The sequence below is a fragment of the Somniosus microcephalus genome, chromosome 20 (assembly GCF_052327205.1).
Source record: "Somniosus microcephalus isolate GS21.2 chromosome 20, FLI_Smic_1.0, whole genome shotgun sequence".
Taxonomy (NCBI): Eukaryota; Metazoa; Chordata; class Chondrichthyes; order Squaliformes; family Somniosidae; genus Somniosus; species Somniosus microcephalus.
In genome coordinates, this window is record NC_141006.1 from 46,728,688 (window position 1) to 46,752,107 (window position 23,420).

General features: G+C 43.2%; 1 protein-coding gene across 2 annotated transcripts in view; it reads left to right on the forward strand.

Annotated features, from left to right (window-relative positions):
- LOC147103197 (grainyhead-like protein 3 homolog) overlaps positions 1 to 23,420 on the forward strand; it is a 101,455-nt gene that overhangs the window by 39,561 nt on the left and 38,474 nt on the right. For both annotated transcript variants that reach the window (XM_085962597.1, XM_085962598.1), the window contains exons 4-8: positions 801 to 1,122; positions 3,809 to 3,873; positions 10,994 to 11,150; positions 16,026 to 16,137; positions 18,874 to 18,968. In XM_085962597.1, the coding sequence (XP_085818723.1) occupies positions 801 to 1,122; positions 3,809 to 3,873; positions 10,994 to 11,150; positions 16,026 to 16,137; positions 18,874 to 18,968 (751 nt within the window). The remainder of the gene's footprint in view (positions 1 to 800; positions 1,123 to 3,808; positions 3,874 to 10,993; positions 11,151 to 16,025; positions 16,138 to 18,873; positions 18,969 to 23,420) is intronic.

Here is a 23,420-nt window from a genome sequence, read left to right on the forward strand (position 1 = left end):
CCGTAATCTCCTTCAGCCCCACAACCCCCCCGAGATATCTGCGCTCCTCTAATTCTGCCCTCTTGAGCATCCCTGATTATAATCGCTCAACCTTTGGTGGTCATGCCTTCTGTTGCCTAGGCCCTAAGCTCTGGAATTCCCTGCCTAAACCTCTCCGCCTCGCTACCTCTCTTTCCTCCTTTAAGACGCTCCTTAAAACCTACCTCTTTGACCAAGCTTTTGGTCACCTGCCCTAATTTATCCTTATGTGGATCGGCGTTAATTTTTTTTTTGTCTTAAAATACTCCTGTGCAGCACCTTGGGATGTTTTACTATGTTAAAGGCGCTATATAAATACACATTGTTGTTGAAAGCCACAGCAGCTTCTCCGTGTCAGGCCAGAGTTAAAAATGACGGTATCAATCTGCAAATTTAAAGAAGGACCCCATCAGCTTCAGCCGAGTGCCTTGGCCGCTTGCTCAAAAGAGTCGTTAAAATCAAGAGCAACTCAAAAGAGGCGGAAAATCGGAGGTGAATCACCAGGGGCATTTCAACTGTCCACCAGCCCGTTATCCATCAGGTGGGGAGGGGTAAAATTGGCCCCGCTCTTACACGTGAAGGAATTAGACCCTGACTGACTGACTGACCTACTCACTCACTGGAAGGCAGCTGTAGGGTACAAACTGGGACTCACTGACCCATTTCCTCACCGAAGGGGGTGTCTGGAGTTGAAATCCATCCAGAAAAAATCAAAAATCTAATAAAATGAGGGGAAAAGTTTGATTCAGTGCCTTTTTCACAAATGCATTTCTTTCCTACAGGAATAACCCTGGAATTGGATTTGAATTTGATGACATTCCTTCTCTGGATAATTCTGTTCAAACTATGAAACTTTTACCTGAAGATATCACCATGGCAACAGCGTACCCTGATCCAACCAGAAGATCCCACCGGCTCCATTCAGATTCTATCTTTACAGTTCCCAAATCGCAGCCACAGTTGGATGTCTACACCATTACTCCCATGGATCCATATGACTGCAATCTAACTGATTCATTTGATAATATTTTAATGACTCCGGCACAACAAAGGTGGGCTCCTGAGCACAATTTCAAAGATACATTCAAGGATGTGTCACCTGAGGTTAGTTTAATTTCCATAGAAATCCAAATATTTATTAAGGTAAATGTTTATGAAAATGAATTAAATTGAGCTAGCTTATAACATCATCTCAACAAGGTTAAGACACAAATGATTAATACTAGTACAAATATAATCAACTATGCTATAAATTATTTGTGTACCAATGGATTGTGCAATAAAGGATTTATACAATGCAAGTTCAGGCCTGTGTTTCTACTCTCGGCACGGTCTTGATCTTGGTTTGGTCACCGGGCGGGGGGAGACATAACAGTGGAGGCCGATTACCTTGCCTGCTCTCGCACCCCTCCTGATGATTGATTATAGAGCACTTTGGCAGAAGCCTTGAAGTGAGTTATCAGGCTGTGCTCTCAACTAGGTGAAGAAAAAATCTAAAGGGGGAAAATAGCTTCAAAGAGAAAAGGAAAAGATTGTAATAAATGATCACAGTCGAGGACTGAACTGACAAAGCAGTAGCGTAGCTGGAATGGACTACTGTTCCTGTGGTTCTGGGGGTGAGAGAGGGACGGCCGAGAGGATGATGTCTATGGAAGGTAGCAGAACAGGGTTGAACAGTGCAGATGGACGAATATTCTGGAGTTTTGCTTGATGCCCTTTGGGGTTCTATGAGGTATTTATGCAGAGCTAATGTCTATCCAAACCTATCTTGTGAAATTACAGCCTATGGTAATGAATTAATCCTGGTTAGAGGAATAACAGAAAGTGACAAACATGAATTGTTTAACTACTGTTAAAGCTGAAGATGGTTTGGTTCAAAAATGGGCAGTAAGTTTGAAAGGTTAGCTACTTAGTAGCCAGTAATCGAGTTTGAAGAATTACTGTGCACTTTAGTTTTTTGAGTCTGAGTTTAACAATAAGGGAATCTGCTACGAGGTTAGTTAAGAATTTGAAAGCTCAAGTTACAAAGTGAAGTTAATTCTCCCTACCAATGAGAACGAGTTTATCTAGCTTATCTTCAGTGCCGCTAGCTGCTGCCACTCAGTATTTAATTTTCACAGTTGTCAAAGATCTGTTAAGCTTATTTTTTTTTATATATGTGTTCATTAAAAAAATGTAAGTCTTAATAGAGTTAATCTCTCTGGGCGCCAACACACAAACTTGTTGCTCGCCCCGTGATTAAACCAGGCCAGTGTGTTTCGATGCAAAGTAAATCTCCCTGCAATCTCAGCCCCAACATCCGAAGAACATGCACTGTTGCACAAGGGTGTCATTTTTCCATTTCCCAAGCCAACTGCTCTCAGGCAATTTTGAATGAGATTGCCATTTGGTGCCAACCAGAGTTTAATAAGGGACGATATACACCATGGGCCCTAGATGCTAGATTGAGACGACTCAAACTCATTTCAAGTAGGACAGTATTAGAGCTAGTCATCGCATCAGTCTGAATTGGATTTGGACTCAGGCCCTAGAGATGAAAGATCAATGTCCAATCCACTGCTCACCCAGTGACCCTAAAAGGTGTATTACAGAACTGGGGAAAAGATTAGGAGAAAGAAGTTAACAACCTAAAGGAAATATTTCAAAGAAAGAAAGAGCCAGTAGTGAAATTACTGTACATGTGTCATATACTTTGAGACATTAGATGGTCCATTAGTGGTATCCATACCAGTATCTGTGGACTGGACCTTTCCAATTGAGAAGGAAAGCGTGGATTGAAGAGCTAGGAGGTGCCTAATTTGGGGAGAACAAAACATTGTACGGTTTAAGAAACTGCATAACAGCTGAGTTGCTAACGGTAAAATTTAAACTTTTAAGTCCTTGAATTTAACTATTTAAAATCCTAGCAGAAACTCTGGTGCAATTCAAAGAGCCCACCAAGCAAAAGGGAGCAAAGGTCAATAAAACTTTGTTGCATATTACAGGTACCTTAAAATACTTTTTTCTTCCTAATTTTTATGCCAATTTTCTCCCTTTCACTTCTGAAAGCATCAACTCATTAACGGGGTTCTATTCCATGGGTGCTGGGCACTCTTCATGTGTCATGCCTTAATGTTGGCCAGGAAGGGGCAGGTGTAATAATCAAACCCAACCCTTTCCTCCCCCAACATACACTTCCAACAAGGATCACTGGGTACGAATCAGGCGACAGAACCCTAGCCAATTACCTCTTCCTTAACTCCGAGTTTTGAGGCCTGAAGCCAGTAGTAACATTTGGATTGTTGCCCCAGAGATCAGTTAACTGAACCCAAACCATAGAGTGAATCTGGGGCCTTCCTTGTCTGGATGGTTCAGTTACTCCCTGCTTTAACCAGCTCAGTGGGGATGCCTACCTTAAAATGTTTATAGCATATTTTATGTTTAAAGGTGGAGCCAGCTCAGTAGCTACAATGCTACAAAATTGAATTCTCAATTAAGAGAGCTATAACTTAAATCACGATCTTCACTTATATTAGCATCAAGGCTTTCTCAATGGATGAGATTACTGGTCTTGGTCAAAAAGTTAAGAGGAAACTGATAGGAAGGAACTTCTTCCCAGTGCCTGTCATGCTTAAAGGTACCTGCTGGGAAGTTGACTAAAGAGCAGTATTGATTTATGCCTCCATGGCATTGTACATGGACAGATTTGGCCAAATGAAGGGGAAAACACAAACTGGGCAATGGAAAACTTGGGAAAATAATAAAAATAAATGCATCTAATTTACGAATCTTTTGCATTTTTTTTAAATAGGCCTTTCTTGACGATTTGATAAGACCATCTTGTGTTGAGGAAAATGTTACAAATAATAGACCAAGGTTGGTATATTCCTCCCATTACATACAGTCTTTTAAATGAACACACTTTCTATTTCACGTTTTATGGGAGCATGTTATGTTACGGTTTGACAATTGATGGGGGCGGGGGAGGGGGTGGGAGAAGAATACAAAATATATTTTCAAACCCACTTTGAACTTAGTTACACAATGCTCCAATAGGCTAGATGAAGCTGGTTATATGATACCAAGTAATTGGTGGTCATTTAAAAAATAACGGAATTTCCAAACAGAGCACTGAATCTACCTCAACTTGTACATCATGTTGTGCAGCACAGAATCCTCTACAACCACACACAGGGTCTGTAAAGTAATTTGCTTTTCATTTATGTTGGTATGAAATAGGTCTGTTTGTTTATCAAAAATTTCATTTTCGCGTACATGCACACATATACGTCAGCACAGAATAAACTGAATAGTATGATATATGACATATTTGGTGTGGAAAATTCAGTTAAATTGATGGAAAGAATAAAATGTTTATTTAAGAATTTCTAATTAAATGGTTTTCCATGAATCTAAATCAATAATAGAGTAATCTTGTTGGTAATTTATTTATTTATCAGTGGCAAGCAAAATTATCACAGTTCTGGGCATAGCTGGGACTTTAGCTGGGATTAATGAGCTTTGCAAAATGTTCTTGCTGGAATCAGTAAAGATGATATTTCAAAGAAAATGGTAAGAGTAATTAATAAAAGCTTCTCATTGCATTGCACTGGGTTCCTACATCCCAGCTATAAAAGCGAAGCTAAATCTAAATATCGAAGTTAGAGCGATACTTTTCTGACCGAGCTGCCAGAGGGAAGCCTTTCCTGCTGGCTTGTGTATATCAGAAATTCATAGGGCTGGATTTTCTCAGCCCTGAGGAGGCGGGTTTGGAGGCGGGTCTGCTGGGAAAATGGGAAAAATTGGGAGCGGGTCCCAACCCCGCTCCCAACCCGCCACCGAACCATCTTCCCGGGAGGCGGGTCCCCGACTCGTGCAGGGACCCGTCTCCTAGCGGCGGAAAGGGGATTAGAGCCAATTAACTGCCTGTTAACAGGTAAGAGGCTTTTCCCCATTTTCAGCCAGCTTATGCGGGTTTTCCGACGGCGGGAAACCCCGCCAGGGTCAGCGAGGTGAGCTGTGGGTCTGCTGCAGTGTAAGCGTGCAAATGACAGCTGCAGAGGTAGTGTGATGGGTGCAATGGTGCACAGGTAAGTATGACAGGTGAGGGAATGTAGTGAGAAATATTTTTATTCTGTTTATATGTATCTGCAGGTTGTATTGATTTCTATGTGGGTTCAATGATGACACATGATGAAAGAGAATGTCTTTTAATCTAAAGTATGTTCATCTAAGTTAACAGCATTACAGGAGACACCATCTTAGAGATCCATCTAAAATGAAACTAAAACTAAACTGCTTGTCTCTCACATGCCCTCTGCTGGTCAGGCATAAATAATCAAACAGGCAAATATGCTGGTAAGGCATCATAATCAAACAGGCAAATACCATCACTATTTGCTGATATCATTACATCTCCCTTTCTTAAAACAAAAGTATTTTACTTTTAACTAACAACATGTTTTCTTTGTATTAATCTGCATTTTAACTGTAACACTTAATGAACTTACATTATCATTATCATTATCAAGGTTTTTTAACCTTGTTTTGTGTGTTCACATGAAATATGTAAATACACTAGAACTTGAAGAGAGAATAAAATAACATTACTTCCTTCTATAACAATAGTCCTTAAACTTGCTCAATGAGTCTCTCAGGAGGCTTCACGTGTCTTGAGGATTTTCTGATTGATTGTTCTTGAATCTGAGTTGTTGCCTCAGATGATGTGTTCTCAGCTGTGTGATCAGGTTGTTCAACAGTATCAGTCTTTTGACTTGCTGTGTGATCAGGTTGTTCAACAGTATCAGTCTTTTGACCTGCTGTGGCTGGTCTCATGAGAAGATCTCGACGATTTCTTCTCAGAACAGCACCCTCATCTGCCTGAATGGTGTATGATCTTGGTTGAACTTCACTCAGGACAGTTCCCTTCTGAGTCCATATGTTTGTTTTGTCTTTGAACCTTACTTGGTCACCAGTGTGGAGTTCAGGTAGGTTTTGTGTTCCTCTGTCATAGTAGTACTTTTGCTTTTCTTTCTGTTGTTCTTTGAACTTCCTCACTTTCTCCCCCTCTTTTGTTTTCAGGGGGTTCTCCGGGATGGGTAGGTTTGACCTTAGCCGACGTCCCATAAGGAGTTGGGCTGGTGACATACCACACTCGAGCGGCGTTGTGCGGTATACAAGCATGCTCTGGTAGAAGTCAGTTCCACTGTCTTTTGCCTTGTACATCAGTCTTTTCACTGTCTGGACTGATTTTTCTACTAGTCCATTGGACTGTGGAAAGTGAGGACTTGACGTTGTGTGGACAAAGTCCCACTCTTTCGCAAAGTGTCGGAAACTTGCATTGTAAAACTGGGGTCCGTTGTCTGTGAAGACCTCGCTTGCCACGCCATGTCTGGAGAATGTCAATATCGAGTTCAACAATTTCAGATCATAAGCTCGGCCCCCATTTCATTTTCTCTTGTAATTGTTCCACTCCTTTCCCCCCCCCCTTTCCTTTTGTTTCTCTCTCACACCTGGCAGCTATCTTTTGCCCTGCCAGTACACTTTACACCTAATCCTAGCCTATCACCATCTCGTCTAGCTTCTAATCTCTTTTACTTCTTTTGTTTCTTTTATTCTTTTGTCCGATCGCAGCCCTGCCTCCGATCTAGTTTCTTTTCTTTCCAGTTTTGAAGAAGGGTCCAACCCGAAACGTCAACTCAAATTTCTCTCCACGGATGTTGCCTGACCTGCTGAGTTTTTCCAGCATTTTCTGTTGTTATTTCCATGTCTGGAGAATATGGCTTTCATACATCTTATCACAGCATCTGCAGTGGTGTTGTACAGTCTACAAACCTCTGGATACAGGGAGTAATAGTCTGTGACTACAAGATAGTCCTTCCCTTGACATACAAATAGGTCAGCACCTACCTTCTGGTAAGGTCTGTCTGGCGCTGGGTGTGGCTTTAGTGGTTCTACTGGATTGCTTGCTCGATATTTCAGGCATATTGTGCAGTTTGACACCTCATTTGTCACATCTTGGTTGATTCGTGGCCAGTACATCACCTCTCGTGCTCTTTTCTTACACTTCTCGATTCCCAGATGTCCTCCATGGATCCTTTTTAGCATCTCTTTTCTCAGACTCTTTGGGATAACTATTTTACTTCCTTTGTAGATGATGTCTTCGACCACTGATAGTTCCGCCCTGCAGTTCCAGTACTCTGCCATGTCAGGTGAGCAGTCTTGCTTCATGTTGGGCCATCCATCCAAGATGCTTTTCCTCAGTCGTCTCATTGTTTCATCTTTGTTTGTCTCAGTCTTTATGAGCTCCATTTTTGCATCTGCTATGGGCAGTGCACTTGTGATCATGTCCACGTAGGCGTTCACTTTTTCATCCATTTTGGTGTTTGCGGGCTCGCTTGGGTCAACAGCTCTGGACAACGTGTCTGCTGTATACATCAGCTTACCCGGTGTGTACGCAACATTCAGTGTATAGCGTTGCAGCCTGATCATCATTCTTTGTATTCTAAGCGGACAGCTATTTAGTGGCTTTTGGAACAATGCAATCAAGGGCTTATGGTCAGTCTCTACACTGATTGCTTGTCCTGCCACAAACTGGTGAAATCTTTCACAGGCGTATGTGATGCTGAGCAGCTCCTTTTCTATTTGAGCATATCGCGTCTCCGCATCTGTCATTGAGCGCGATGCATATGCAATAGGTTGCCAGTAGTCATATTTTTGCAGAAGAACGGCACCGAGCCCACTCTGTGATGCATCTGATGATATCTTGATGGGTCTCGCTGGGTCATAAAACCTCAGAACTGGTTCCTCTGTGAGCAGTTTCTTTAGATCGCTCCATGACTTCTCATGCTCATGATTCCATTCCCATTCTATGTTCTTTTCAGTTAGTCGTCTCAGTGGCGCCATCTTTTCTGAGAGGTTGGATATGAATTTACCCATGTAGTTGATCATTCCATTAAACCTCTGCACATCCTTTTTGCATTGTGGCTTTGGCATATTCTCTATGGCAGACACCTTTCTGGGATCTGGTCTGATGCCCTCACTGCTAAGGATATCTCCCACGAATGTCAGTCCTGTCACCCCGAGCTGGCATTTCTCTCTATTCAGCTTCAGGTTTGTTTTCCTTGTTGCTTCCAGCACTTTTTTCAGTCTCTCGTCATGCTCAGTTCTCGTGGTTCCCCATACTATGATGTCATCCATTGATGTATCAACTCCCTCCAGGTGCTCATAGATCATATGGATAGTTTTGTGATACACTTCAGGAGCTGAGGTAATGCCAAATGGTAACCTTAGGAATCTGTATCTGCCAAATGGACTGTTGAATGTGCACAGCCTTGAACTTGCCTCGTCCAGTTTCATCTGCCAAAATCCTGATGATGCATCTAACTTGCTGAAATACTTTGCATTTGCAAACTGTGACATGATTTCCTCATGTGTAGGAAGCTTGAAGTGCTCTCTCTTTATTGCTCTGTTTAGATCTCTTGGATCCAGGCAAATTCTGAGCTTTCCATTCTTTTTGTCCACTACGACGAGGGAACTCACCCACTCAGTTGGCTCATCTATCTTCTGAATCATGTTCAGGCTTTCCATCCTGTTCAACTCTGCCTTCAGTTGCTTTTGAAGAGCAAACGGAACTTTTCTGCATGGATGTATGACCGTTAGCATACTTTTATCTACTCTGATCGTGTGTTCTCCTGGAAGGCAGCCTAGACCCTGAAATAGGTCGTTGTACTCTTTCATGAGTTCATCATAGACTGCCTCTCCTTCGCTTTCCACAACGAGGACTCTCTTTACCAGGTTCAGTCTCTCATAGGCTTTTAAACCTAGTATGGCTTGCACATCCTTTGGCACTACGATGAATGCTAGCGTGTGCTCTCTGTCCTTGTGTGTCACTTTGACAATGCATTTTCCTTTCACTGGTATATCAGTACCTGAGTATCCTGTCACTTTCACTTTTATTCCATGTATCTTTGGTCTGGGTCCAATTTTCTTAAAATCAGTCTCTGATATCACATTAACTTGTGCTCCAGTATCCAATTTAAATGGAATATGTATGTCATTCACTTTTAGTGTCAACATCCAGTCTCTTTTTTCTTCTTTGTTTTCAGACACAACATCGACATAGAACTCCTCTATCTCGCTTTCATCTATTGCATGGACCTTGCTTTGTTGCGCTTGGTTCTTACAGCAACGGGCATAATGGTTGTTTTTGTTGCAACTATTGCATTTTTTACCATATGCTGGACACTTTTTTGGTGTATGCTGTGTTCCGCATCGACTACATGACTTTCGATTGCCCCTTTCATTTTTGTTTGCTGGCCACGCCTCTTTTTTCACATTGGCGCTCTTTTTGTTAAACGGTTTGTTTCCGTTCTTACTCACTGCATCCACGTTGCAGCTACTGTCACTGAACAGCTCCTTTGCCTGCAACTTCACAGTCTCTGTAGCCCTACACAGTGCTATGGCTTTTCCCAGGTCTAGATTTTGCTCTCTCAGCAGTCTTTCCCTTAGACCATTATCTGGAATACCACACACCAGTCTGTCTTTTATCAGCGAGTCTGTCAGTCCCCCAAATTCACATGTTTTGCTTCGGTTTCTTAGTTCAGTCACATACTGATCAATAGTCTCTCCCGTTTTCTGTACACATGTGAAAAATCTGTGCCTCTCAAACGTCACGTTACGTTTAGGTATGCAGTAGGCCTCAAACTGTTCCATTATTTTATCTAGCTTCATTTTGTCTCCATCAGCAGCGAATGTGAAGTTATTATACACCTCCAGCACTTCATCACCCACGACATGTAAGAACACTGACGCTTTCCTTTTATCACTTTTCTCGTCAGCTCCGATTGCTGATAAATACAACTCCAAACGTTGTTTGAACCTCTTCCAATTTTCAGCCACATTACCTGTCAACTGAAGCTTCACCGGTGGGTGTAAACCTTCCATTTTTTCACTTTGTTATCTATTCTCCAATGGTAAGTAACGATGTTCTCTTCTGGCTTGCTAATATGTGGAGAGCTGATTTAACTTCAGATTTTTCCTCTTCATCTCTTTCAATCACTTCTGACACCATGTATCGATTTGTATGTGGGTTCAATGATGACACATGATGAAAGAGAATGTCTTTTAATCTAAAGTATGTTCATCTAAGTTAACACCATCTTAGAGATCCATCTAAAACGAAACTAAAACTAAACTGCTTGTCTCTCACATGCCCTCTGCTGGTCAGGCATAAATAATCAAACAGGCAAATATGCTGGTAAGGCATCATAATCAAACAGGCAAATACCATCACTATTTGCTGATATCATTACACAGGTGACAAGATTTGATGTATCTGTGAAGCCTCATCTGATCGGGAGAATTGACAGATGGCTTCTGCAATCGCACATGCAGCTGCCATCTATTTTCTCCTAAGGAGAGAGTCATTGGTGAGCCTGGGTGCAAGGGCAAACCTTTGGACAGTGATTGTCAGTGTTTGACAGCACCTCAATGCTGTCAAACACTGACAATTCATCTGTCAAAAAATCATGGGGCCTGTCCCTTTAAGAAAACTGGCAGCTGAAGCGTCATGCAGTGACGTTATCTGAAAAAGGCTTTCCCTTAATTGGCCGGCAAGCCCGCAGGGTGGGCTTAACAAGGCCAAACAGGGCAAAATAGCGTTTGTTCATCAGATGTCACTGGGAGCGGGGCTAGAACCCGGAAGGCAGCAGTCCCGTCCCCCAACTCATCTTGGCTGGCAAAATCCAGCCCATAAAATTCATAGATTCATCATAGAAACCTACAGCACAGAAGGAGGCCATTCGGCCCTTCGTGCCTGTGCTGGCACATATATTTAAAATGGTCGGAAAACCACACACGCTCATGCCAACGTGTCTGATATAAGCTGCCAGCAGCCAAGGCTCCCCGAAGGGAGGGTAAAATTGGAAAACTACCCCTTATTTGTTTAAGAACAGTTGCATCAGTATATTCAAATTTGCTTGTCCTCCTTTTTAAGGGTCGACTTTGCGTGCATGCTGGAGGCCCCGAAATCTGTCAACCAGAAGCCAGGAGAGGAATCGATGGGTTACCTCAACAAGGGACAGTTTTACCCCATCACACTGAGAGCTGTGGAAGGTGACAAATGTCTGCAATTATCCTCAACCAAAGTTCGAGTAAGACATTTTGGATTCTGCACCGTGGCTTCATTAACCTAGATATCTGTTTGCACTGCTAGCTAAGTTGCTGTTCTGCTGATGTGTTTTCGCACCTACTTTTGAGAAAGTACAAACTACAGAAAAACATCCCAAAGGTCTTATTTTATAGAATCGCTTTAAATTGTCAATAAATCAGTATGATCATCGTCAGCATGGACACCAAATGTGTCCTCTTGGGATGCAGCCTCACCCGCTGCGATTGGACATCAGTGTACTACCCAGCATTTATCATCCATTAATTCCGGGAGCACACACTCAAAATAAAAAGAGGCTCCCGCAGGATTAAATTCAGTGAAGCATGTTGAAAGGTCACACATTAGAACCGTGAAGCTTAAATTTCTAAATCCACGTTTTATAATCCAAATGATGTGCTGTAGTTTAATGCGTGCAGTGCTCAGCCAGCTGCTGCACACCCAATGCGATCAGAAGCCATTTCCATTTCCATTAGTTCACCCCGAGAATACGGCAGCACAATAACAATCCAAAGGCAACAGTGAGCCTTCACGGGTGGTTAATCCACTCCTTTCTAACATGGAGTACCCGCTCTTTCTGAGTTGAAGAAGAATGGCAAGAACTTCACACAAAATTGGCTTTTCATATTTGCAAAAGTTACGAGCAGTTTCACGTGAAGCACCTTCTCAGTCGTTACTCATGCCGCCACCAGGCCACCAGCGCCATTATTTTTTAGTCGAAGTGGCAGCGGCGTAAAAACTGGAGTTAATCCAGGAAATTCGCGATCGCCGTTGATTTCAGTGTGGGCGGAGCCAAGATAATTACCTTCGCACTGCTTTTGGTGAAGGCAAAGGCGGAGTGGTGCCAATGACCCAGGAAATTATGGTGTGGTGTAGGTCACTTACTCCATAATTTCCTCATTCTTTTGTGCCGTTCAAGGGTCCCCATGATGTAGATGCGCCATTGCAACAGCGCAAGTGTCTAGGAAATTCAGGGCCATCAATATACATTTATATACAGTAGGTGGCTCAACAGGGGCAATAGCCTATCTGTAGATCTAGTAATGGTCTTTAGTGCAATACTTATAGTTCTTAATGAATTACATCTTATTAGGGATAAAAATACAAAATAGTGGAAACTCACAACAGGCCCTTCGGCATCTGAATAGAGCAAAGGCAGGCTAAAGTTTTGGCCTGGCAGTTTCCAGGTGCTGACGGACCTGAAGCCCACATCACATTCTCACAGATGAGCATAACTATTGGTCTGATGCGGTGTTCTGGTTGAGATGGTGCTTGTGGAGCTCCAGCGAGAATACCTGTGTTTTCTTTAAGCTCTGCCTAACAGCGCCTTCAGTTTCTTTCCTTGTACTTGTTTTCTCTCCTAACATCACCGCACCCTTCCTGATATGCATTCAAACAAATGTTGGCCAGTATGGCACTTGTGAATCAAACATTGACACCGAAGGAGTCCCAAAATAACAGATGTTTCAGTTCAGTTTTAGAATGTGGATGAACAACTGACAATTTTCAACACATGATGTATATTGTCTCAAGAGGCTGTTGGCATTTGCCTCATAACTCAGTTTTCACATCAGCGTATCCATCACTGTTTGGATAAAATATCCATCAAAATCATTTCTATTAAATGAAGTAGTAAAAATATAAAATGCTGGAAATACATAGCTGGACATTGACAGCACAGAGTAAAGACATGTTAACGTTTGCATTGTAAACCAATTCAACAGTTGATGTTTACATTTCAGATTTCCAAGATTTCCAATTTCTTTATTTTCATGTGAACTGTTTCATAAAGTTTTTTTTTGAGAATTATTTTGCCATTTGATGAACTTAAAGACAAATATCAACAAAAAAAACTCTTCCGATTTCCAGGCTAAAATTTGGGAGTCAAAAAAACCTACGGCTCGTGCTGAAAACGGTTATACCAAGATTGTGCCCACCTGTGGGCTTCAGCGCTGACCCCACCAGAGTTTGCGGGGTGAGCAGGAGCACACCTCATGGGGACAAGTTGGCGCAAGCATCACTATGGGTGCATTACTAGCACCTGTGTGTCCCATGCGTCCAGAATGTCCAGCAGCCGACCATGACCATGTCCTCCTTGGCGCTCTGTGTAAGGGGCGGTCAATCTGATTCCTTTTTCAAAATCTTGTTATGTCTTTGGGGAGGGGGTTCAGGTCACTTGCCTGAACTGAACCGCACTGGTGGGGTTCACATAACCCACCTAGAGGCCGTTATGCTTCAACTCACTTGGCACACCCCCTTGCGCGGACACGCGAGATACCAACTGAGCCAAAGGGTGGAAAATCCTAGCATAGGGAGTTCTCACACTTGGCTCCCCCCACTCGACACCATTTGCCTTGTAGGGGGCAGCTTGAGGTTCTGCTCCTTAAAAGGCAAGTCAGAAACTCTCATAAAAAGGTGCTGATCCGGCGCCATCAGCTCTCTGCTGTCTTCCAGAGGGTCCTGCTGGTCTCCCACCACAGAGAGACCAGCAAAGCCAATGAGGAATTTCAGCTCATCGGCCTTTCTGCCTAAACTGGTACAAAGCCAGGCAGCAGTACAGTGAGCTGACTGCCAACAATTTTCTGTGATCAGCTCATTTCAATAATTATTTATAGTTACTTCTGCAGGAAGCCTGTATAATAAGGGTTGTGGAAAATCTGGCCAGTGGGTTAAATTTAAAGGATGCGCGCAATTAAAGATAAGTGGCTACATATGGGGAAAGCTTCAAAGTTCATTTTAACTATTTGTCAGCCTTTGCCAAGGCTGGGGATGGGGATGGGGGGGTGGAAGAACAGGAGAAACAAAGTGAAAGGAAACCTGATGTTGGGGCATGAAACCGATTCTGTGGGCAAGTGACTGAATGGTACAGCAACAGACCCACAATTAGCTAACAAAATTAACACGCAGCTACCTGAGGTGGGTGTAAGAAAGGTCACTCTGTTTTGCACTGCTGAGCACCCTCCTCAGAGGGGAGCAGTGCACCTGACAGCACGTGGTGTCCAGCCTCCGATGTTGTGGCGTGCGGTCTCGGGCTGGGCGCACCGTTCCACATTTTCTGCTCATTGATTCCGCTGTCACAACCATCCAGTTCTTTTATTCCAGTAGGACACACCTTCAGGATGTTGTGTACAATTGAAAGCCTTGTCGCCCTCACATCTTGAGGGCATAACACCTCAAATCAATGTAAAACAATCTAGCTGCATGATAGTCATTTACTGACTTCCAAGTTGTCCATCACTGTACAGGTGCTTCTTTGACATTGAGGATGCAATCCCAATTTGTGGAAAGGCCTTGCTGGTGAAGCATAGGTGGTGAAGGCACATGTCCTTTGACATGTTCGAGTAGCTGTTGCAGTGTTTGTGGCCTTGCATACATGAGTAATAACACATCAGTGATTATTCCTCTACAGCTCCTCCTCACCCTCAAGCTCCCTGAGCATGAGGATTTCCCATAGGAAGGGCCATCCTACCAGCAGAAGGTGTTTGCGTTGAGAGTAGAACTACCTTCAATGGTCAGAGGTGAAAAAAAAAGTTAAAACAATACAAAAATGAAAAAGTACAAATTGACCATAAAATGCATCAAATTAAATACAGGAAACTCTTTTTTATCCGGCACCGACGGGACTGGCGTGTTGCCGGTTTATCAAAATTTCCGGATGACGGAGAGGGTTATCTACCGAGGCTATTTTTAACAAAGAAAAAGAAAAAAATCAAGAAATGTGCAGTATATAGTAATTGGGTACTCACCTACAGAATGTTGTGTTAAATTGCTTGGACCAACTTTTGGGATTTCCATAATGCAATGCAATGACTACCAGCAGCGTGGGAGACACACAGTACCCCTGTAAAATGGCGGATCAGAAGAGACTACCGGCAGCGCGGGAGAGTCAGACTCCTGTTACAGGGGTATTGAGGTGTTCTGACTTCCGACAGTGCCAAGAAGCCGAGTAGTGGCAGTTTGGAGAACTACCCCCACTGACTAACTCGGCCACCGCAGGAGACTCGGACTCGGCAACATTGCCGGTTATTGAGGTGTTGTTTTCGGAGAGAGAATTTTGCCAGTTAATAGAGAATTCCGGATATTTAGGTGCCGTTTAAACGAGAGTTTCCTGTAGAACAAAAGAAAAATAAAAGGCCAAAAAGTAACGCCTTCCAATGCTGTAAGAGAAATACCAGGAAGTGAGTTATTAAATTTTCACATTTAAAATGGGCCTTCAGCAATAACATTGCATTTCAGTAACAAACCACAAATAATGTGGGGGAAGGAAGCCCAGCCCAGCCCAGCCCTGCCCTGCCCTGCCCTGCCCTGCTTGCTGTGGTTTCCAAACCCTCAATGAGGCCTGTGCATGCGAGCAGCACAACCTTCATGAGCAACCAGGGCAACCTGGTCAGAAACCAGCAGGCAGCCACTCCCAGTGCACTTTTAGACCAATCATTCTTCCCGAGTTAAAAAGCATTTCCTGTTGTGCAGATGTCCAGCTGAAATATATTAATGTTGAGGCCCAAATTGTCTTCATTTCTTTCTTTCTAAGTATGTACAATTGGTGTGTAATAAGGGCATTTAGCAGTTTGTAGTCTATTTAAGCAAATTCATATATCATTCTTGCAAATATTCATCTCAACAGGCCAATTGAACATTTTATTATTTAATAGTTTCTGTATTCCAGTCAGTGTTGACATTAAAAAATGATAACTTTTTAACCTGTCCTATAATTGTTTCTTACGGGTGTGCTCCAGGGAAGTGTATGGAAATCATTTAAGATAAGTTACCTGGTTAAAAGGTGGATATTGCAAATAGAAGCGGAGGCTTAAAATTCCAGCCTAAGCAAATAAATGATCAATAACTGTTTTCTTCTATGTAGAGTATGGTCATGACTGTTTTTGACAATGCAAAGACTCCGGAAGAACAACTGAAGTATTGGAAACACTGGCATTCCCGACAGCATACAGTCAAGCAACGGGTCATTGATTTTGGTAAAGAAATTGATGCTATCATGGCTAACCTTACTTAGGCATCAAATTTTATTTTTAATTCCTTTTCCTTTCTATCCCTTTTTTGTCTCTCAAAATCTAGCAGTAATTGCTGAAAATGCTCAGCTTCTCAATTGTACTGAGAACTAATAGCGATCTTTATGGCATATAAAATTTAATATCAGCTGTCATTAATATTCATTGAGGTGCTCAGTATTCATTTCATTTGTGATCCATTAAAAGCCTTTGCAGAGAGGATTCCATTATGTTACCTCTAGAATGGGTCAATTGATGAAGTGAAATGCATGGGAAAAATATTTAAGATACTTAATCATATAAAGAAGTAGCGACTTCTAGATTTAAAGCAAAATGTAAAATCTAATTGGTGATTATGTCTTTGAAGAACGTATCACACAAGGAACTGAATGTGGCCTCAGCAAAATCAGTGCCATGAGTGTTATAGATGCCAGTGCAGTTAAGCAAAAGTGCTCCACGGTGACTGTGCTTAATTTTACAAAGTCAGTTGATTTGAATAATCAGCAGAAATTCCTAGCACAGCTTTAGCCTCACATCAACAGCGAACTAAAGGCAGCGGGCGGTCGGGGGTGGTCGCTCGGCCCGACTGCCCTGCCTCTCTTCCGCAGCCACGTTTGTGCCTGGGTGGCCCTGGAGATAGAGCACGCGGTGTCCGCCGACACGATCGAGGCCTTCCGCGACCGGTGGGCACCGCAGGGACTGGAGTGCATCATCACTCCCGGAAACCAAATTTTAATTTAAGTTGTTAAGTTTCGTTTGATGTATTTTTGTTAAGTTACAGTTTTTGTTTATTGATCGCACCAAAAGAGCAACAACGAGCTAAATTGGGCTGCAGATAATCTGCTTAGCAGGCAAATTTGTAAGGATGTGGCCACTTAATGGTAAGTGGCTGCATATGGGGATATATTATTTGGCCTTTATAAAGACTGCAAAAGGAATAGAAGGACCAGCCATGGTCTTATTGAATGGAGGAGCAGGCTCGAAGGGCCAAATGACCTTGTCCTGCTCCTACGTCTTATGTTCTTATGATACGTGAATGGGGTTAGATGAAGAAGGGTGGGAGGCAGCTCGTGTGGAGCATAAACACCAGCATAGGCCTATTGGGCTGAATGGCCTGTTTCTGTGTTGTAAACACCATGCAATGGTGAAATCGCAGATTAATGGCTATGCTGTATAATGTGATTCATTTGTTTTGCTGACCTGTATGAGATGGTCCCTGCAACCACTGACTGTAGGGGGAAAAAAGTGATTTTTCCACTGAGGCTTTCGTTTGTGAGATCACCAACCAAGGGGTCAATGATTAAACAGGGATATCTGCCAAAACCCCCACACAAATAGCTCAAACAAAGAAATCTGTCGCAGACCTCAACCTGTGGGATTATCTAAAGGAAAAGGTGATCTTCTTGGCCTGATCAGTATAGCTATCAGAGGACAGCATCCGTGAAGGTTTAAAAGGTGCAAGAGGTCCTGCAACAAATAAAAGAAAGGATTTTACATAGAAATATTGAAGGTTACAGCACAGAAGAAGTCCATTCAGACCATCATATCTATGGAGGATCTTTGCTGGAGTAATTCAAAATGAGTCCCACTGCCTAGCTTTAGAAGCACCCAGCATACATATAACGTTTAGATTATTGAACTGGAAACAACATTTTAAAATTTATAATTATGGGCAGTTGGAGCTGGATTCACCTACATAATCGAGTGTGATAGCAGCAGAGAATGATGGAACCTTCTAGGCAGTGAGGCATCACGGCCTGATCTGCATTTCCTCCCACTCCCCCGCCCCGCACCCCCCCCCCCCCCCGCAGTGGGGGGCAGCTGGCTGCTCCTCTTCTGTCTGCCATGTGCAAAGGACAGTGGGAAGAAGGTTCCAGGACCCCAATGGATTATCCTTCCGTCCGTGCATTTTACCGCCACTTCCTGGGGCTGCCATGGGGCAGGTGGCAATAGATCCCTGGGCCTGCTGGCCTGCTGCTCTTCTGGTCTTCAGGGCACTTCTGCCCCTTTACCTGCCTGCTATCTCTTCTGGTGCTGCATTGGTGCCCCCTGCTGCAGTGCTGCTGGGATTTAGCAACCGGGCAATGGCAAGCTCATCCTTGGTGGTGGGAATCCCACCAGAAACCTGTCGTGCGTCAGAAAACTGGATCAGGGTTGCAATGGTGTCACAGCAGTGAGGGAAGTACTGCCCTACTATCACTGGGAGGAGAATCCCGACATTGGTCTCAAAGGTTTGTTTTGTTCACAGTTACAGAAAGCTCTTTGGTATCCGGCACCTACGGGACCGGGATGGTGCCGGTTGATTAAAAATTCCGGATAATGGAGAGATATACCTACCGAGGTACGAGAGCAATGTTACACAGCACACCGGTTACACGGCCACAGATCCAGGAGTCCCTGTTACACGGCCACAGGTGCAGGATCCCCGGTTACACGGCCACAGATCCAGGAGTCCCTGTTACATGGCCACAGGTGCAGGAACCCCGGTTACACGGCCACAGATCCAGGAGTCCCGGTTACATGGCCACAGGTGCAGGAACCCCGGTTACACGGCCACTAATATAAAGTAAAACATACCTGAACCTACTCCTGCATTTTGCCGGTTAATAGAGATTTCCGGATATTTAGATGCTGTTTAAACGAGAGTTTCCTGTAGTTACATTATATATTGCAGCTTATTTATATCTATTTGTTTTTTTACAGCAGATTATAAGGAAAGCAACAGCACCATCAGCTGTGTTGAAGAAGTGGCATTTAATGCTCTGTCCTTCATTTGGGATACCAGCAAGGAAGCAAAGGTAAAACTGGGAGATGTATGGGATATCAGAGGGGAGCCATATGTCAAATACAGGAAATTTTGTGATATCCGGCACCGACGGGACCGGCGTGTTGCCGATCTATCAAAACTGCCGGACATACAAAGTTAATGTTGAAGCATACGGAGGTTTTCATCTCCGTATCTGACAACAAACACTGTTGCTTAGCAAAAGCTTCTAAACAGTCGGCTGCAGCTGCAATCGTCTCCAGCTGAAGCTGTTGCTATAGCTACAGACCTTGCAGTGCCTGACTGGGAAAAAAAAAGAACGAGAACTAAAAAAACTTATAGTAAACGGCTCCTGATTTTTGCCGTTAGATCGAGTATTCCGGACATACAACCTCCAGATAAACCAAAGTTTCCTGTACACCTTCACTGAAATTCACAAATTGACTGGGAAAATAATCATTTGATTAAGCAGAAATGAAACTGTATTATACTTGCCTTAGAGGCGGTGAAACGAAGGTTTACTAGATTGATCCCTGGGATGAGAGGATTGTCTAATGAGGAGAGATTGAGTAGGTTGGAGTTTAGGAGAATGAGAGGTGATCTCATTGAAACATATAAGATTCTGAGGGGGATTGACAGGGTAGATGCTGAGGGATTGTTTCCCCTGGCTGGAGAGTCTAGAATGAGGGGGCATAGTCTCAGGATAAGGAGCCGGCCTTTTAAGATTGAGAGAAGGAGGAATTTCTTCACTCAGAGGGTTGTGAATCTTTGGAATTCTCTCCCAAAGTGCTCAATTGTTGAGTATATTCCAAGCTGAGATAGATAGATTTTTGGACTCCAGAGAAATTAAGAGATATGGGGATAGGGCAGGAAAGTGGAGTTGAGGTCGACGATCAGCTATGATCTTACTGAATGGCGGAGCAGGCTCGAGGGGCTGTATGGCCTACTCCTGCTCCTAATTCTTATGCTCTTAGGTTCTTAATCTGTTTTAATGATGTTGGTGGAGGGATAAATGTTGGCCAGGACACTGGGGGAAATCCCCTGCTCTTCTTTGAAAGTACCATGGGATCTTTTATGCCCACCTGATAGGGCAGATGGGGCATCAGTTTAATGTCTCATCCGAAAGACGACACTTCTTACTGTACTGCATTCCCTTAGTGCTGCACAGGAGTGTCAGCTGAGATTATGTATTCAAGTATCTTGTGTCAGGGCTTGAACTCACAAACATCTGACTCAGAGGTGAGAGTGCTATCACTGAGCCACGTTTTTTTTGTTCATTCTTAGGATGTGGGCATTGCTGGCAAGGTCAGCATTTATTGCCTATTCCTTGTTGCCCTGATATAACTGAATGCTCGCTAGTCCACTTCAGAGGGCAGTTAAGATGCAAATGTTACCTGTCACTAATTAGCTTGAGGCTAGATGTTGCTGAGGTCCTGCTGTATGCTGGAGGAGTTGTGAATAGAGCTGAACACTATAAAATTGTCAGCAAACAGCCCCATTGTTGACTTATGATGGTGAGAAAGTCACTGAAGGAAACAACTGAGGATAGTTGGGCCTACAATGCCGTCCCACGGAACTCCAGTAGCGACATTCTGGAGCTGCAACGATCGATTGGCCTCGGGCAACCACGAGTGCCTTCATGTGTGTCAGATGTGACTCCAGCCACTGGAGAGTTTTCATACTGACCTCACTGATCTCGTTCTTGTAAAGGTTCCTTGGTACCATACTCAATCAAATACTGCATTAATGTCAAGGGCAGTTACTCTAACCTCTCCTCTGCTATTCAGCTCTTGCATCCATGCCTAGATTAAGGCTGTGATGAGGTAAGGTGCTGAGTGGTTCTAGCAGAATTTCAGCTAATCATAGGTGAGCAGGTTACTAGTGAGTTGGTGTGGCTTGATGGTACTGTTGATTACTTCTTCCATTATTTTGTAATTGATTGAGAAGTGACTGTTAGGGCAGTAATTGATTGGGTTAGATTTGTTCAGCTTTTTGTGGATAGGACATAACTGGGTGATTTTCCACATTATCCGGTAGATGCCAGTGTCATAGCTGCACTGAAATAGCTTGGCCAGAAGAGTGGCTAGTTCTGATCCTTTGATCTTTGAAAAGATTCAAGAGGCGCACGTGGGGACCCATAGCTTTTCCTGTATTTAATGTACTCAACCGTTCCTTAATGTCACATGAAGTGAACCGAATTGACTGGACATTGTCATCTGTGGTTGTGGGTACCTCGGGAAGAGGCTGGGTACCTGGCACTTTTGGATGAAGTTGCTTACAAACACTTCAGCCTTGTCTCTTGAACTCACTTTCTGATCTCCATCATGGTTGTGGATGACAATGTTTGTGGAGCCTCCTCTTCTTCTTGGCTGCTTGATTCTCCACCACCATTGAAGATGTAGTAGGGCTACGGAGTTTTGCTCTGATCTGTTAGTTGTGGGACTGTTTAGCTCACTCTATAACCTGCTGCTTTTGGTGTGTTGCATGCAGGTAATCTTGTGTTGTACCTTCATTAGGTTAGTGCCTTATGGTGTTGTTCCTGGTGCACCCATCTACATTCCCTATTAAAACAGGGTTGATCTCCCACCTTGATGGAGAGGTTGGAGTCAGGGATGTGTGAAGTTACAGATTGTGATGGTATACAATTTGGCTGCTGGTGTGGCCCACACCTCATGGATGAGCTGGTTATTGGTAGAACTGTCCTTAATCAGACTCAATCATCATGGTAGTACAGTAGTACCACCCCACGATAGAGGATGCCCTCATGGTGAAAACAAGATTTCTTTTTGACAGGGACTATGTTGTGTCACTCCTACCAATGCTGCTGTGGACAGCAGTGTCTGCAGCAGATAGGCTGATGAGGACTATTTGGCATTCCACTGGAAGTGCTGTTTTACGAGGTGACCCCTCCCTCCTGCCCTCTTAAAATATTCTTTGCTTCTGAGAGAACAGATAGTGTTGGATCTTTCCTCTTCTACACCCAGTCCAACACTATAAAAATATGGTTCCTCTAGGAAGGTTCAGATTGGAAGTGCCAGCAGCCCAATCACTGGATCGTATATTGATAGGCAGTGACAATAATTGTGACCAATGATAACTTGGTGACTTCAGCTTGGTAAAGTCATCTTTCACCTCTCGCTGGAGATGGTTTATGTATCATAGAATCATAGAATGGTTACAGCACAGAAGGCGGCCATTCAGCCCGTTGAGCCCATGCCGACTCTCAGCTAGTCCCTTGCCCCGTAGCCCTGCAATTTTCTTTCCTTCAGATACTTATCCAACTCCCTTTTGAAAGATAAGATTGAGTCTGTCTCCGTCACCCTTTCAGGCAGTGCATTCCAGATATTAACCACTCGCTGTGTAAAAAAGTGCTTTCTTATGTTGCCAATCACCTGGTGTCCTCTGGTTCTTGACCCTTCTGCCAATAAGAACAGTTTCCCTCTATCTACTCTGTCCAGACCCCTCATGATTTTGAACTCCTCTATCAAATTTCTTCTCAATCTTCTCTGCTCCATGTAGAACAACCCCAGCTTCTCCAGTCTATCAACGTAACTGAAGTCCCTCATTCTGCCACTGTCCCTTTTATTCCATGGGCTTCAGTTTTGCTGGCAAGCCTATTATGTGGCACTTTGTCAAACGCCTTTTGTATTTACTATAAGGTTTGGGTTTAGTGGAAGATTACAACCCACGTGGGTTATATTGAAGGATAAACTAGTTTTTTTTTAAAATGTGTTATATTCAATTGGCCCAAGTACAAAATTGAAGAGTAAAGCCAATAGCAATTGTGGGTTGTGACTGCGACCTTCTTTCTGACGATCTTACCTATTGGCAGCAGTTCAATACATTTGCCTGTTTTGACTACTAAGCAATCTTGAGTTCATGTTTGTAGCCACATAATGTTTTCTCTGGAAGCAAACACTGAGAACCACACCCATTTTATTGTAAAAATGTGGAGGTGGTAGCCAGTGGTTCTATTATCTCATATCCCTCCAGGAGAAAAGGGTTAAATGCCCCTGTCAGTTTTCAATATTTACTTAACTCTAATGCTTAGCTAATGCTAAGTGATATGATCAAAAGGAATAAAATTGATCTCAAGCTAATTTAAACAGGAGGAACTGTGTTTAATTTTAAGAGTGAGATACATTTAAATAGGTTAATTTTTTAAAGCAAAATTAGCATATCTCACTTGTACAAATTTGCATCTTACTTTAGATCTTCTCTCAGGTACAGTGATTCTGGTCACTTCCATTAGTGGATTGAGCACCATTTAGGTGTGCCCCGTACTGCCCAATAACTAAATCTATGATCGCATAAACCAAGGGTGTAACAATAGGACCTCCTTGTGATCTGAAGTAGAAGTCATATCTCTCGTACATGCACCTGTTGACCAAAAAAACGCTTGCTGAGACAAGGCCAGATATAAATTGTTACACTGCTTTATTTCATAGACAGCAAGTGAACATACAGAGGAAATGTTAAGACTGGT